This window comes from Oncorhynchus kisutch, linkage group LG7, assembly GCF_002021735.2.
Source record: "Oncorhynchus kisutch isolate 150728-3 linkage group LG7, Okis_V2, whole genome shotgun sequence".
NCBI lineage: Eukaryota > Metazoa > Chordata > Actinopteri > Salmoniformes > Salmonidae > Oncorhynchus > Oncorhynchus kisutch.
Window position 1 is genome coordinate 41,096,087 of NC_034180.2, and position 15,796 is coordinate 41,111,882.

The 15,796-nt window shown below is 46.9% G+C and overlaps 1 protein-coding gene across 1 annotated transcript in view; it reads right to left on the bottom strand.

Moving 5' to 3' along the window:
* LOC109894627 (usherin-like) overlaps nucleotides 1-15,796 on the bottom strand; it is a 378,093-nt gene that overhangs the window by 30,953 nt on the left and 331,344 nt on the right. Inside the window, 6 exon segments of the mRNA XM_031828079.1 lie at nucleotides 1,762-1,898; nucleotides 1,977-2,194; nucleotides 3,673-3,835; nucleotides 7,408-7,566; nucleotides 9,839-9,872; nucleotides 9,874-9,997. Of these exon segments, the coding sequence (XP_031683939.1) occupies nucleotides 1,762-1,898; nucleotides 1,977-2,194; nucleotides 3,673-3,835; nucleotides 7,408-7,566; nucleotides 9,839-9,872; nucleotides 9,874-9,997 (835 nt within the window).

The following is a 15,796-nucleotide window of genomic DNA, read 5'->3' on the forward strand; positions in this document are numbered from 1 at the left end:
GAGAGGAGAGAGGAGGAGAGGAGAGAGAGGAGAGAGAGAGAAGAGAGGAGGAGAGAGGAGGAGAGAGAGGGAGGAGAGGAGAGGAGAGAGAGAGGAGGAGAGGAGAGAGAGAGGAGGAGAGAGGAGGAGAGAGCAGGAGCGAGGAAGAGAGAGGAGGAGAGGAGGAGAAGAGGGAGAGAGAGGAGGAGAGAGGAGGAGAGAGAGGGACGAGAGGAGAGAGAGGAGGAGAGGGGAGATGAGTGGAGAGAGGGAGAGAAGAGGCGAGCGAGAGAGGAGAGAGAAGGGGAGAGAGGAAGATGAGAGGAGACGAGGAGGAGGCCGGAAGAGAGGGAGAGAGAGGAGGAGAGAGGGGATGGAGAGAGGAAGGAGGAGAGGAGAAGAGAGGAGGAGAGGAAGGGAGAGAGGAGGAGAAGAGGAGGAGAGAGAAATTGTTGAAGAGAGAGTGTAGAACAAAGAAAACAAATAACGGAGTAGAGAAATCAACTTGTGATTAGTGAACAGTTTGTCTACAGTAAATCAATACGACAGCCAGAGTGTGGAGTCCACAGAGAAAACAGGTGGTGATAGCATAAAGCCAGAGGTAGAGAGCTACGATCCCAACCTCCCAAACCCGGCCCCCAGCCAAAAGACCCAATCCGGTGGGTTGTGATACAGCCTGGAATCGAACCAGGGTCTGTAGCACACACACCAGTGGAACAGAGATGATTTCATGAACATTCAAAAACATTAGTGTGATTTGTAACCTTGCCTGAAGACTTGTCTTAGCTCCTGGCAGTAATGCCTTGGCTTTAGCTCAGAGGATTAACACAGTCTTGTGTATATTTTTGATCTTTCTTTTTTTTCTCAGTGAGCGACTGAGACTGACTTCACACACCCATTGTCATAAATGACCGTGGCGGCATTCTGGCCGCTCCACATCAATGAAACACACACACACACACACACACACACACACACACACACACACACACACACACACACACACACACACACACACACACACACACACCTCCATATCAATGAGGTGAAAGGTCTGTATTTACATTCTGTATTAATTATGAATGACAACACAAAGGTCAGAGGGCGAGAAAACAGGATGTTTAAAGCAGCTAGATATCTATATACTCCACCCTTTTCCATTGTTCTCGCTCTCTCTCTTTCTCATCCTCTCTCTCTTCCATTAAGAAAAAAACACATGAATTCCACATGTGAACATGTGAATTGTTCCAAAAACACGTTTTCATGTGATCTTATGTGAAGTTAATGTAATAACATGTGACAACATGTAAAGCAACATGTGATCAATGACAATCCATGACAATGGCATCTTGGTGAAAGTGATGGTATATACTGTAGGTTGACACACACACAGAGCTTTGAGCGGTGGCGTGGTGTGCTGAGGGGATGATATCACTGAGAGGCGTTGGCATGGCGATCTACTGATGTCAGGCTGTTTACTGAGCTGCCAGGTTACATTTAGACTGGCTGACAGGCAGCAAGGGAGGATCTGTGTGTGTGTGTGTTTGTGTGTGTTTATGAAAGGCACATTTAGAGGTATTCTCCATGTGGGAGCGTTGGAGCAGACTTGGCGTGGAGGTGGAGGAATGTGGGAAGGGCCCTGGAGGACAGGAGCCCCTGGCTGTGTGTGTGTGCCTGCAGGCCCCTTCACTGGCAAACAGATGGCACCAGCACCACAGGCTGTGACCAACACATGCACGCAATGATAATACAGACACGCATGCATTTCGTGTCCTGTCTTACCGGTACTGTCAACGCAATAATAGTAGAGGTGTTAAGTGTGGGGTCTGTGGGCTGTTTTCTGTACACCAGGCGATACTGTGAAATCCTTCCATTGGGTTGTCCAGGCTGTGTCCAGTTCAACTGTACTGAGTATGCACCTGCAAACACACAAACAGATATTACACACAGTGAGAATAACATAGGAAGTCCCTCCCTCTATTTCATCTCTCACTCACTCGTCGGTGTGACAATAGGAGGAGCAATGTCCTCTGGACCCGCCTCCATGGTGACAGCTGAAGCCCATTGGCTGCGAGCAGAGCCGCGGGAGTTGTGGGCATGTACACTGTACTGGTATTGTCTGAAGGGCTGGAGGGCGTCGCTGGCGTCGATAAAATCTAGCGGCCCATTGGACCAGATAAACACCAACAGCTCCTCCTCCGTCCCCATTGGTCGCCTGGCAGGAAACAGGAAGAGCAAGTGAGTTACGCTAACTAACCCTGAGGTTCATCTCTAAGCCGTAGTTACAACTTGAGAGAGAAATAGAGAGCAATAGGAGAAGGGTTAAAAGATGGCAATGAAAAGAAGAGAGAGAGGGGAGGAGAAGAAGCGAAATGGGGCAAGAGGATGGTAGTCTCTAATCATTCCAACTGCACCAAAACAACATTGCGCGTGTGTCTTGGTTCACAATGTACATCTAAACTACAGCTGGACTTGATGACATAGCTCAAAACACCCCTCTACCCCATCCTCCAACTGTGTGTCTCCATTAGAAACATCTGGATCTCAGAATCTCAGATGCACTGAAGTCCCCAAAGTCTATAGCAAGCCCCCCTATACATACTGTATTAAGTGAGAGAGTCAGACAGTGTGTGTTTGGTCATGCTAAGCATGATCTGAATGCTCAACTGTACTCCTTCCTCTGGGATTAACTTCTCCTACTGAATTTGAGTAACTCCAATTTTGGTTTACCAAAGTCTGACTCCTTGTGTGGATGTGAAGTTAGGATTCTTCCCTCAGCCTATATGCTAATGATGTTTCCACAGGACTTATCAAGGCTTAGATACTCTCTGACCCTGCATACAGATACCACTGGTCAACAACACACACTTGACCTTGACCACAGGCAAACACACGCAGACAAACACACACACACATGCACACACACAGGCAGACACATGGGTGCACGCACACAACACACACACCAGGCAGATGAAAAACTAGCACAGTGGGTAGTCGATACACACAAATGCAGACTAAACATACACATACACTACCGTTTAAAAGATTGGGGTCAATTAGAAATGTCCTTGTTTTAGAACACACACCTGTGTATGAATGGTTATTGCCTGTGTATGAATGGTTATTACCTGTGTATGAATGGTTACTACCTGTGTATGAATGGTTACTACCTGTGTATGAATGGTTACTACATGTGTATGAATGGTTACTACCTGTGTATGAATGGTTACTACCTGTGTATGAATGGTTACTGCCTGTGTATGAATGGTTATTGCCTGTGTATGAATGGTTACTGCCTGTGTATGAATGGTTATTGCCTGTGTATGAATGGTTATTACCTGTGTATGAATGGTTACTACCTGTGTATGAATGGTTACTACATGTGTATGAATGGTTACTATCTGTGTATGAATGGTTACTGCCTGTGTATGAATGGTTATTGCCTGTGTATGAATGGTTACTACCTGTGTATGAATGGTTACTACCTGTGTATGAATGGTTACTACCTGTGTATGAATGTTATTACCTTTGCATGAATGGTTATAACTGTGTACGACTGGTTATTGCCTGTGAATGAATGGTTATTGCCTGTGTATGAATAGTTATTACCTTTGTATGAATGGTTATTACCTTTGTACAAATGGTTATTACCTGCGTATGAATGGTTATTATCTGTGTATGAATGGTTATTACCTGTGTATGAAGTATGAGATGATGACTCCATTGGGCTTGTGGGGGGGGTTCCAGCAGACCTGGATGACCGTGGCTCCTGCTGCTGTCACTGTGGGGGGGTCCATATCCTCTGGAGGGGCCTCATAGGTACGCACATACACCCCCTCACCCAACCCACACCCATCTGACATGGAGAGACATGGAGAGAAAAGGAGAGACATGGAGAGACATGGAGAGAAATGGAGCAACATGGAGAGACATGGAGAGAAATGGAGCGACATGGAAAGACATGGAGAGACATGGAGAGAAATGGAGAGACATGGAGAGACATGGAGCGACATGGAGAGACATGGAGAGACATGGAGAGAAATGGAGCGACATGGAGAGACATGGAGCGACATGGAGAGAAATGGAGCGACATGGAGCGACATGGAGAGACATGGAGAGACATGCAGAGACATGGAGAGACTTGCAGAGACATGGAGAGACATGGAGAGAAATGGGAGTGACATGGAAAGACATGCAGAGACATGCAGAGACATGGAGAGACATGGAGAGAAATGGAGCGACATGGAGAGAAATGGAGCGACATGGAGAGACGTGGAGAGACGTGGAGAGACATACAGAGACATGGAGGGACAGGGAGAGACATGGAGAGACATGGAGCGACATGGAGAGACATGGAGCGACATGGAGAGAAATGGAGAGAAATGGAGCGACATGGAGCGACATGGAGAGACATGGAGAGAAATGGGGAGACATGCAGAGACATGGAGAGACATGCAGAGACATGGAGAGAAATGGAGAGAAATGGAGCGACATGGAGCGACATGGAGAGACATGGAGAGAAATGGGGAGACATGCAGAGACATGGAGAGACATGCAGAGACATGGAGAAAAATGGAGATACATGCAGAGACATAGAGAGACATGGAGAGACATGGAGAGAAATGGAGAGAAATGGAGCGACATGGAGAGAAATGGAGAGACATGGAGAGACATGGAGAGACATGGAGCGACATGGAGAGACATGGAGAGACATGGAGAGAAATGGGGAGACATGCAGAGAAATGGAGAGACATGGAGAGACATGGAGCGACATGGAGAGAAATGGAGAGACATGGAGCGACATGGAGAGAAATGGAGAGACATGCAGAGACATCGAGTGACATGGAGCGACATGGAGAGAAATGGAGCGACATGGAGCGACATGGAGCGACATGGAGAGACATGCAGCGACATGGAGAGACAGGGAGAGACATACAGAGACATGGAGAGACATAGAGAGACATGCAGAGACATGGAGAGACAGGGAGAGAAATGGGGAGACATGGAGAGAAATGGAGCGACATGGAAAGACATGCAGAGACATGGAGAGACATGGAGAGAAATGGAGCGACATGGAAAGACATGCAGAGACATGGAGAGACATGGAGAGAAATGGAGCGACATGGAGAGAAATGGAGCGACATGGAGCGACATGGAGAGAAATGGAGAGACATGCAGAGACATGGAGAGACGTGGAGAGACATGCAGAGACATGGAGAGACATGCAGAGACATGGAGAGACATGGAGAGAAATGGAGCGACATGGAGAGAATTGGAGCGACATGGAGAGACGTGGGGAGACATGCAGAGACATGGAGAGACGTGGGAGAGACATGCAGAGACATGGAGAGACATGCAGAGACATGGAGAGACATGGAGAGACATGGAGTGACATGGAAAGACATGCAGAGACATGGAGAGACATGGAGAGAAATGGAGCGACATGGAGAGAAATGGAGCGACATGGAGAGACGTGGGGAGACATGCAGAGACATGGAGAGAAATTGAGCAACATGGAGAGAAATTGAGCGACATGGAGAGAAATTGAGCGACATGGAGCGACATGGAGAGAAATTGAGCGACATGGAGAGAAATGGAGAGACATGGAGAGAAATGGAGAGACTTGCAGAGAAATGGAGCAACATGGAGAGACATGCAGAGAAATGGAGAGACATGGAGAGAAATGGAGCGACATGGAAAGACATGCAGAGACATGGAGAGACAGTGAGAGACATGGAGAGACATGGAGAGACATGGAGCGGCATGGAGAGAAATGGAGTGACATGGAGAGACATGGAGCGACATGGAGAGAAATGGAGAGAAATGGAGCGATATGGAGAGAAATGGAGAGACATGTAGAGAAATTGAGATACATGCAGAGACATAGAGAGACATGGAGAGACATGGAGAGAAATGGAGCGACATGGAGAGAAATGGAGAGACATGGAGAGACATGGAGCGACATGGAGAGAAATGGGGAGACATGCAGAGACATGGAGAGACATGGAGCGACATGGAGCGACATGGAGAGACATGGAGCGACATGGAGAGACATGGGGAGACATGCAGAGACATGGAGCGACATGGAGAGAAATGGAGCGACATGGAGAGACATGGAGAGAAATGGAGAGACATGCAGAGACAATGAGTGACATGGAGGGACATGGAGAGAAATGGAGCGACATGGAGCGACATGGAGAGACATGGAGAGACATGCAGAGACATGGAGAGACAAGGAGAGACATGCAGAGACATGGAGAGACATGGAGAGACATGCAGAGACATGGAGAGACAGGGAGAGAAATGGAGAGACATGGAGAGACATGGAGCGACATGGAGAGACATGGAGAGAAATGGAGCGACATGGAAAGACATGCAGAGACATGGAGAGACATGGAGAGACATGCAGAGACATGCAGAGACATGGAGTGACATGGAGGGACATGGAGAGAAATGGAGCGACATGGAGCGACATGGAGAGACAAGGAGAGACAAGGAGAGACATGCAGAGACATGGAGAGACATGGAGAGACATGCAGAGACATGGAGAGACAGGGAGAGAAATGGAGAGAAATGGAGAGACATGGAGCGACATGGAGAGACATGCAGAGACATGGAGAGACATGGAGAGAAATGGAGCGACATGGAAAGACATGCAGAGACATGGAGAGACATGGAGAGAAATGGAGCGACATGGAGAGAAATGGAGAGACATGGAGCGACATGTAGAGACATGGAGCGACATGGAGAGACATGGAGAGACATGGAGAGAAATGGAGAGACATGGAGAGAAATGGAGCAACATGGAGAGACATGCAGAGAAATGGAGCGACATGGAAAGACATGCAGAGACATGGAGAGACATGGAGAGAAATGGAGCGACATAGAGAGAAATGGAATGACATGGAGCGACATGGAGAGACATGGAGAGGCATGGAGAGACATGGAGCGACATGGAGCGACAGGGAGAGAAATGGAGAGACATGGAGCAACATGGAGAGACATGGAGTGACAGAGCGACATGGAGAGAAATGGAGCGACATGGAGAGACGTGGAGAGACATGCAGAGACATGGAGAGACATGCAGAGACATGGAGAGACAGGGAGAGACATGGAGAGACATGGAGAGACATGGAGAGAAATGGAGCGACATGGAGAGACATGGAGAGAAATGGAGCGACATTGAGCGACATGGAGAGACATGGAGAGAAATGGAGCGACATTGAGAGACATGGAGAGACATGGAGAGACATGGAGAGAAATGGAGAGACATGGAGAGAAATGGAGAGAGGGAGGGGGGGGGAACAAAGAAGACAGAATTACCCAGTTTGTGTTCTAAATACTTGATAAGATGAGTTAACTACGCATAATTAAGTATTAAACACTGTCTCTCAAGGTAGTCTGTCATTGGTCATTCCCAGTCCATACCGGCTTGGCAGGCCTGGACTCTGATGTGGTACTGGGTGTAGGGGTCTAACCCAGACACACTGAGGTTCTGTTCCCGTCCCACCGTACGCATCACAGACCTGGCACTTCCTGGATTCAACAGGATGTTGTAGTATAGAGGAAGACTGGTGTTGAACACACCTGAGAGAGGGAGAGTGAGAGAACGAGAGAGAGACAGTGAGTGAGAGAGAATGAGAGATAGAGCGAGGGGGGAGAGAGAAAGAGAACGTGACAGAGGATGAGAGAGAGAATGAGAGCAAGAGAGGGAGAGAATGTGAGAGAGAACGAGAGAGAGCATTCTTACTTTGTATTCCCATGACATCTCTCCTGTGTTTTGAATGCAATGTGGCTAGCTAGCAAAGTAACTCACAGATAAATATTGAGATGTGGTTCTCTATTAGAAAGGCCCTACATGCAAAACACAGTTTGTGCGATGGGAGACTAATAAACCAGGGTGTGCTGGTTCTGTTCCATTGATCAATGCTCTCTGATTTATCCTGCCTTTGGCCACGGACGCTCCCACGCGCTGGATTTACTACGGCATTGTGGGTAATTTAGTAGGATCTGAACATGTTCAGATGGTCAAGGGGACAGTGCATCACAGAGAGACTGGTATTGATGTGCACAGAGAGACAATGAACAGTCAGGACCAAGACATAACTGTCTGTATGCAGAGAGGTGGGAGGAGATATGGGAGGTCAGGGCAGGATGCATCACCTATCACCCTCTGTGTACCTATTCTTTATAAGGATCCTCAATACGTTTATTTATGCGTGTGTGGTTGTGTGTGCATCTGTGACTGTTTGGATGTGTGTGTATGCGGGCTTTGACTATGATTGTCTGCCTGAAGTAATCCATCTATAAATATTATCTTCTCATTATGTGTGTTTACTATGAGAGGGGCCTGAAATAGCTCACAGACATATCCATAGGCAGGCTATTCTAGAGTCATTACAGGTTGATTCTAAAAGAGGGGAAGTATTGTCTGATCTCTCACGCTTGGTTAGGCTGCTGGACCCAGGGTTTGGAGTGTGTGTGTGTGTCTGTACATGCATGTGTGATTATTTGCGTGCGTTTAAGCATGTGCGTGTATGGGTGTGTGTGTGGAGGGGTAATTATGTGCGGGGGTAATGTGTGTGTGTGTGCATGTGGAGGGGGGGTAATTATGTGCAGGGGTAATGTGTGTGTGTGTGTGGAGGGGGGGGTAATGTGTGTGTGTGTGTGGAGGGGGGGTAATGTGTGTGTGTGTGTGTGTGCATGTGGAGGGGGGGGTAATTATGTGCAGGGGTAATGTGTGTGTGTGTGCATGTGGAGGGGGGGTAATTATGTGCGGGGGTAATGTGTGTGTGTGTGCATGTGGAGGGGGGGTAATTATGTGCAGGGGTAATGTGTGTGTGTGTGTGGAGGGGGGGGTAATGTGTGTGTGTGTGTGTGGAGGGGGGGTAATGTGTGTGTGTGTGTGTGCATGTGGAGGGGGGGTAATTATGTGCAGGGGTAATGTGTGTGTGTGGAGGGGGGGTAATGTGTGTGTGTGTGTGTGTGTGTGTGGAGGAGGGGTAATTATGTGCGGGGGTAATGTGTGTGTGTGTGTGGAGGGGGGGTAATGTGTGTGTGTGTGTGACAGATCGCTACTGAAGGGTCTCTCCTGGCTGCTGTGGCTGCCATTACCCCTGATCAGGCTCTGTGTGGAGTTGAAAGTGGGGAAGTGTAACGCTGCTGATTAGTTATAAATAATAGAACTTAAGGAGAGCTCCCATTGAACCTCTGAGGCAGCCTGGCACAGATCAAAGCACTAATACGGGCAAGGTGTGTGTGTGTGTCTCAGCAGAAGGCTACATCTGCTGAGGGAGAAAGCTATGAGGAAAGGTGAATAATTTAAATGTTTCATTTGTTAAGATAATCAGGCCATTCTCAATGCATCCTGGAACTCATGAATGTTGAATGACCTATCTGCCTATAGTTGGTGTGAATTATGGAAAGGTACCTCTGATGGGAATATGAACAAATTGTGTGTCTGTGTGTGCGTGTGTGTTTGTGTGTGTGTGTGCGGAGGCAGAGACTAGTGGATTAGGGACATGAGACCGAGGTCACAAACAGCCTTATTGAGAGGTTGGGTCACATTTCTTTTGTCATAGCCATGTTACATAAAGCGTATAAGAGCCTACAGGACCCGAGCCACTACCCATTGGTGGACCACTGCATTAGGGAAGTCTTTCCCACATCATAGGTGAGGGAAGCCTGACTCCAGTCCAGATAAAATCTACTTCAGCCAACTCCTGAATATTGCTGTCATGCCAGTCGTATATGGCATGACAATGAACCAACATGCCAGTGACCTGGCTGAAACACATACACATTTGGGCAACCAGATAAGGGGAGTAGCGGGTAGACAGAGAGGGGGGTAGTCACTGACCTGGGGGTGTCCAGGAGACGAAGAGAGAGCGGGGGGCCAAACACGGTGACGTTATGAGGGGGCGGGACTCCCAGAGGGGAGGAGACTGGTGTCTGGACGACGTACCTGCTACTCAAACCACTACCGCCCCCGGTACTGGCCTCAAACACATACACATACCTGAGGGGGAGGAAGGGAGAGAGTCTGTAGTGTTACACGATGGGAAAACACAGAGACACACACAGAGACACACATACAGACATATCCACAGAGAAGCGGTCCAACACTTTTTTTATATATATATTATATACTGTAAACTGAGTGAACAAAACATTAAGGACACCTACCATTTTGCCCTCAGAACAGCCTCAATTCATTGGGGCATGGACTCTACAAAGAGTGGAAAGCGTTCCACAGGGATGCTGGCCTATGTTGACTTCAATGCTTGGCACCTACTATAATACCCTGTTCAAAGGCACTAAAATCTTTTGTCTTGCCATTTTACCCCTATGAATGGCACATACAGTGGGGAGAACAAGTATTTGATACACTGCCAATTTGCAGGTTTTCCTACTTACCAAGCATGTAGAGGTCTGTAATTTTTTATCATAGGTACAGTTCAACTGTGAGAGACGGAATCTAAAACAAAAATCCAGAAAATCACATTGTATGATTTTAGAGTAATTAATTTGCATTTTATTGCATGACACAAGTAACTTAATATTTGGTACAGAAACCTTTGTTTGCAATTACAGAGATCATACGTTTCCTGTAGTTCTTGATCACTGTCACGCCCTGGTCTTAGTATTTTGTGTTTTCTTTATTATTTTGGTCAGGCCAGGGTGTGACATGGGTTATTTATGTGGTGTGTTTTGTGTTGGGGTTTTTGTAGGTAAATGGGATTGTGGTTAGTGGGGTTGTCTAGATAAGTCTATAGTTGCCTGGAGTGGTTCTCAATCAGAGGCAGGTGGTTATCGTTGTCTCTGATTGGGAACCATATTTAGGCAGCCATATTCTTTGAGTGTTTCGTGGGTGATTGTTCCTGTCTCTGTGTTAGTTTGCACCAGAATAGGTTGTTTAGGTTTTCACGTTACTTTTATTGTTTTGTTCGTGTTTATCTTTTATTAAACATGTATCGAAATAACCACGCTGCATTTTGGTCCGCCTCTCCTTCACTGGAAGAAAACCTTAACAACCAGGTTTGCACACACTGCAGCAGGGATTTTGGCCCCCTCCTCCATACAGACTGTATCCAGATCCTTCAGGTTTCGGGGCTGTCACTGGGCAATACGGACTTTCAGCTCCGTCCAAAGATTTTCTATTGGGTTCAGGTTTAGAGCGTTGGACTAGTAACCGGAAGGTTGCAAGTTCAAACCCCCGAGCTGACAAGGTACAAATCTGTTGTTCTGCCCCTGAACAGGCAGTTAACCCACTGTTCCTAGGCCGTCATTGAAAATAAGAATTTGTTCTTAACGGACTTGCCTAGTTAAATAAAGGTAAAAAAAATTTTTTAAAAAAAGGTCTGGAGACTGGCTAGGCCACTCCAGGACCTTGAGATGCTTCTTACGGTGCCACTCCTTAGTTGCCATGCTGGAAGACCCAGCCACGACCCATCTTCAATGCTCTTACTGAGGGAAGGAGGTTGTTGGCCTAGATCTCGCGATACATGGCCCCATCCATCCTCCCCTCAATACGGTGCAGTCGTCCTGCACCCTTTGCAGAAAAGCATCCCCAAAGAATGATGTTTCCACCTCCATGCTTCACGGTTGGGATGGTGTTCTTGGGGTTGTACTCATCCTTCTTCTTCCTCCAAACACGGCGAGTGGAGTTTAGACCAAAAAGCTCTATTTTTGTCTCATCAGAACACATGATCTTCTCCCGTTCCTCCTCTGGATCATCCAGATGGTCATTGGCAAACTTCAGATGGGCCTGGACATGCGCTGGCTTGAGCAGGGGGACCTTGCGTGCGCTGTAGGATTTTAATCCATGATGGCGTAGTGTGTTACTAATGGTTTTCTTTGAGACTGTGGTCCCAGCTGTCTTCAGGTCATTGACCAGGTCCTTCCGTGTAGTTCTGGGCTGATCCCTCACCTTCCTCATGATCATTGATGCCCCACGAGGTGAGATCTTGCATGGAGCCCCAGACCGAGGGTGTTTGACCGTCATCTTGAACTTCTTCCATTTTCTACAGTTGTTGCCTTCTCACCAAGCTGCTTGCCTATTGTCCTGTGGCCCATCCCAGCCTTGTGCAGGTCTACAATTTTATCCCTGATGTCCTTACACAGCTCTCTGGTCTTGGCCATTGTGGAGATGTTGGAGTCTGTTTGATTGAGTGTGTGGACAGGTGTCTTTTATACAGGTAACGAGTTCAAACAGGTGCAGTTAATACAGGTAATGAGTGGAGAACAGGAGGGATTCTTAAAGAAAAACTAACAGGTCTGTGAGAGCCGGAATTCTTACTGGTTGGTAGGTGATCAAATACTTATGTCATGCAATAAAATGCAAATGAATTACTTACAAATCATACAATGTGATTTTCTGGATTTTTGTTTTAGATTCCGTCTCACAGTTGAAGTGTACCTATGATAAAAATTACAGACCTCTACATGCTTTGTACGTAGGAAAACCTGCAAAATCGGCAGTGTATGAAATACTTGTTCTCCCCACTGTATACACAATCCATGTCTCAATTGTCTTAAGGCTTAAAAATCATTCTTGAACCAGTCTCCTCTTCTTCATCTACACAGATTGAAGTGGATATAACAAGTGACATCAATAGGGGATCATGGCTTTCACCTGGTCAGTGTGATGGAAAGAGCAGGTGTTCTTAATGTTTTGTACACAGTGTATATACACCGAATAAGAATATAAACGCAACATGCCACAATTTGAAAGGTTTTACTGAGTTACAGTTCATATGAGGAAATGAGGCCCTAATCTATGGATTTCACATGACTGGGAATACAGATATGCATCTGTTGGTCACAAAAATAAGAAGGTGCGTGGATCAGAAAACCAGTCAGTATCTGGTGTGACCACTATTTGCCTCATGCAGCGTGACACATCTTGATCAGCAGGTTGATTGTGGCCTGTGGAATGTTGTCTCACTCCTCTTCAATGGCTGTGCGAAGTTGCTGGATATTGGCGGGAACTGGAACACGCTGCTGTACACGTCTAGTTAAATGCGTACCCCTGAGAGGACTATTCACCAGCTGCCCCCTTATATCCACACCATAAAGACTATCCTAATTTCCTGCATATGACTGTGCGTGCCTGTAATAATGTGATGCACTTAGAGAAGGCCTCCAAAGCCTCACACACATTCATGACATCAGAAGACATATTAGCCTTTAAAAGGCGGAGGGTCGAGGGTGTTCAGGCACACATAAGCTGTGTAAGTGGGATACATTTAACATTGAAAGCCTTTAATTCTCTATAAAGTCCACACACACACACATTAATAACTGTACATTAGCTATTGTTCCAGGCAGCTTTAAACAGGCCCATTACCAGTTACGTAGAGGGTTAGACCAGCACACTGAAACACATTAAAACCACTGATTTGTCACTCAGTCACATGTTTCATATAGATACTGCAATAATATCACACAGAGAGGAGGGAGGGAGAGAGAGAGAGAGAGAGAGAGAGAGAGAAAGAGAGGAGGAGAAGGGAGAGAGAGGGAAAGAGAGAGAGAGAGAGAGGGAAAGAGAGAGAGGGAGAGAGAGGGAAAGAGAGAGAGAGAGAGAGAGGAGGGAGAGCAAGAGAGAGAGAGAGAGAGAGAGAGGAGGGAGAGAGAGAGAGGAGGGAGAGCAAGAGAGAGGGGAAGAGAGAGAGAGAGAGTGGAGGGAGAGAGAGAGAGTGGAGGGAGAGAGAGAGAGAGAGAGAGAGGAGGGGGAGAGAGAGAGAGAGAGCGAGAGAGAGGAGGGAGAGCGAGAGAGCGAGAGAGAGAGAGGAGGGGGAGAGAGAGAGAGAGAGAGAGCGAGAGAGAGGAGGGAGAGCGAGAGAGAGAGCGAGAGAGAGAGAGGAGGGAGAGCGAGAGAGAGAGGGAGGGAGGGAGGGAGACAGTAACTATAGAGAGAGTTTATAGTAGCACAGTTCAGGGAGAAAGCAGCACTTTTCCAACGATAAAGTGAAATGTGTGAGTGTATATGTGTGTGAGTTCCCGAGGGGGCTGACTGGGGGGAGAGGTTAATACCCCAGTCATCACAGACACTTCCTTCTCTGGTGAGGTAAGTGACAGCTAATCAACATTGTCATAAATAATCAATGACCATCGAGCAGACCACTTTACACAAACGGTGCACGGCTAAATCAAGAGAAGAAAGGGAGAGAGGGAAAAAGGAAGAGAAGAGAGGGGGAATGGGAACATTTTAGAAAAGGGGAGAGGGGTTGGGACAGGAATGCCTCCTTGCAGGTTATCTGGAATTACAAAGTGTGTGTGTGTTATCAGGAGTTAGAAAAACATTTAGTCACACATGTCTCTTCTCCCAGAGGATTGGAGGTCAACAAACAGAGGGATGAGGGATGGGGAAGAGGATAAGAGGGGGGGAGGAGAGGATAGGAGGGGGGGAGGAGAGGATATGAGGGGGGGAAGAGGATAAGAGGGGGGGAGGAGAGGATAGGAGGAGGAAAAATATGTCAAATGCACAACTGTTCTTGCAAACATAAACCCTTGACTGATCTTTCGCTGTGGCATTATTGTGAGATGTGTGTATTCTCCCATACAGTAGGCACTGAACACATAGCCACTTCGCCTTCAGTTGTATTTGCCTGTCTATACAGTTCTCCTCATCATCTAGTCAATGTCAACTCCAGATAAGAGCTCTCAGACAGGGCAAAATAACTAATACATTGGAGAGCAACGTGACAGTAAATGTCATTTCAATTCAACTAAATTTAACTCAACTCAGACTGATCTCCAGCTCCACAAAGAAACTAAATTTAACTGAACTCAGAGCTCAGACTGATCTCTAGCTCCATAATGGAACAGCATTTTAACTAAACTCAGACTGATCTCTAGCTCCATAATGGAACAGAATTTTAACTAAACTCAGACTGATCTCTAGCTCCATAATGAAACAGAATTTGAACTAAACTCAGACTGATCTCTAGCTCCATAATGAAACTACATTTTAACTCAACTCAGACTGATCTCCAGCTCCATAAAGAAACTAAGAATGATGCAAGGTCTCACTATACGTTTCCTGTTAGTGTCTTTAAACTGAACCACATGCAATCTCACTAAGACTAACATTGATTAATGAAGCTTGAATAAAAATAAATGAATAAATAAAAGTGTGAGAGATGATCAGATTGAGCCTGGCGGTGTGTTGTGTGTTTGATCATGCCTGCCTCATCTGTCACACAGCAGTCAAATATTGAATCATTCAATTACACAAACACAGGTGAGACCAGAGACAAAGACAGATAGAATGAGTGAGCGTGAGAGAGAGAGAGAGAATAACATGGCTGGACTGATAGGAAAGGTTTTATTATCATGACCCTGACACACAGAGCAGACATCATAGTGGAGGGCATCCTGACACACAGAGCAGACATCATAGTGGAGGGCATCCTGACACACAGAGCAGACATCATAGTGGAGGGCATCCTGACACACTGAGCAGACATCATAGTGGAGGGCATCCTGATACACTGAGCAGACATCATAGTGGAGGGCATCCTGACACAGAGCAGACATCATAGTGGAAGGCATCCTGACACAGAGCAGACATCATAGTCCTGACACACAGAGCAGACATCATAGTGGAGGGCATCCTGACACACTGAGCAGACATCATAGTGGAGGGCATCCTGACACACTGAGCAGACATCATAGTGGAGGGCATCCTGATACACTGAGCAGACATCACAGTGGAGGGCATCCTGATACACTGAGCAGACATCATAGTGGAGGGCATCCTGACACACAGAGCAGACATCATAGTGGAGGGCATCCTGACACACAGAGCAGACAT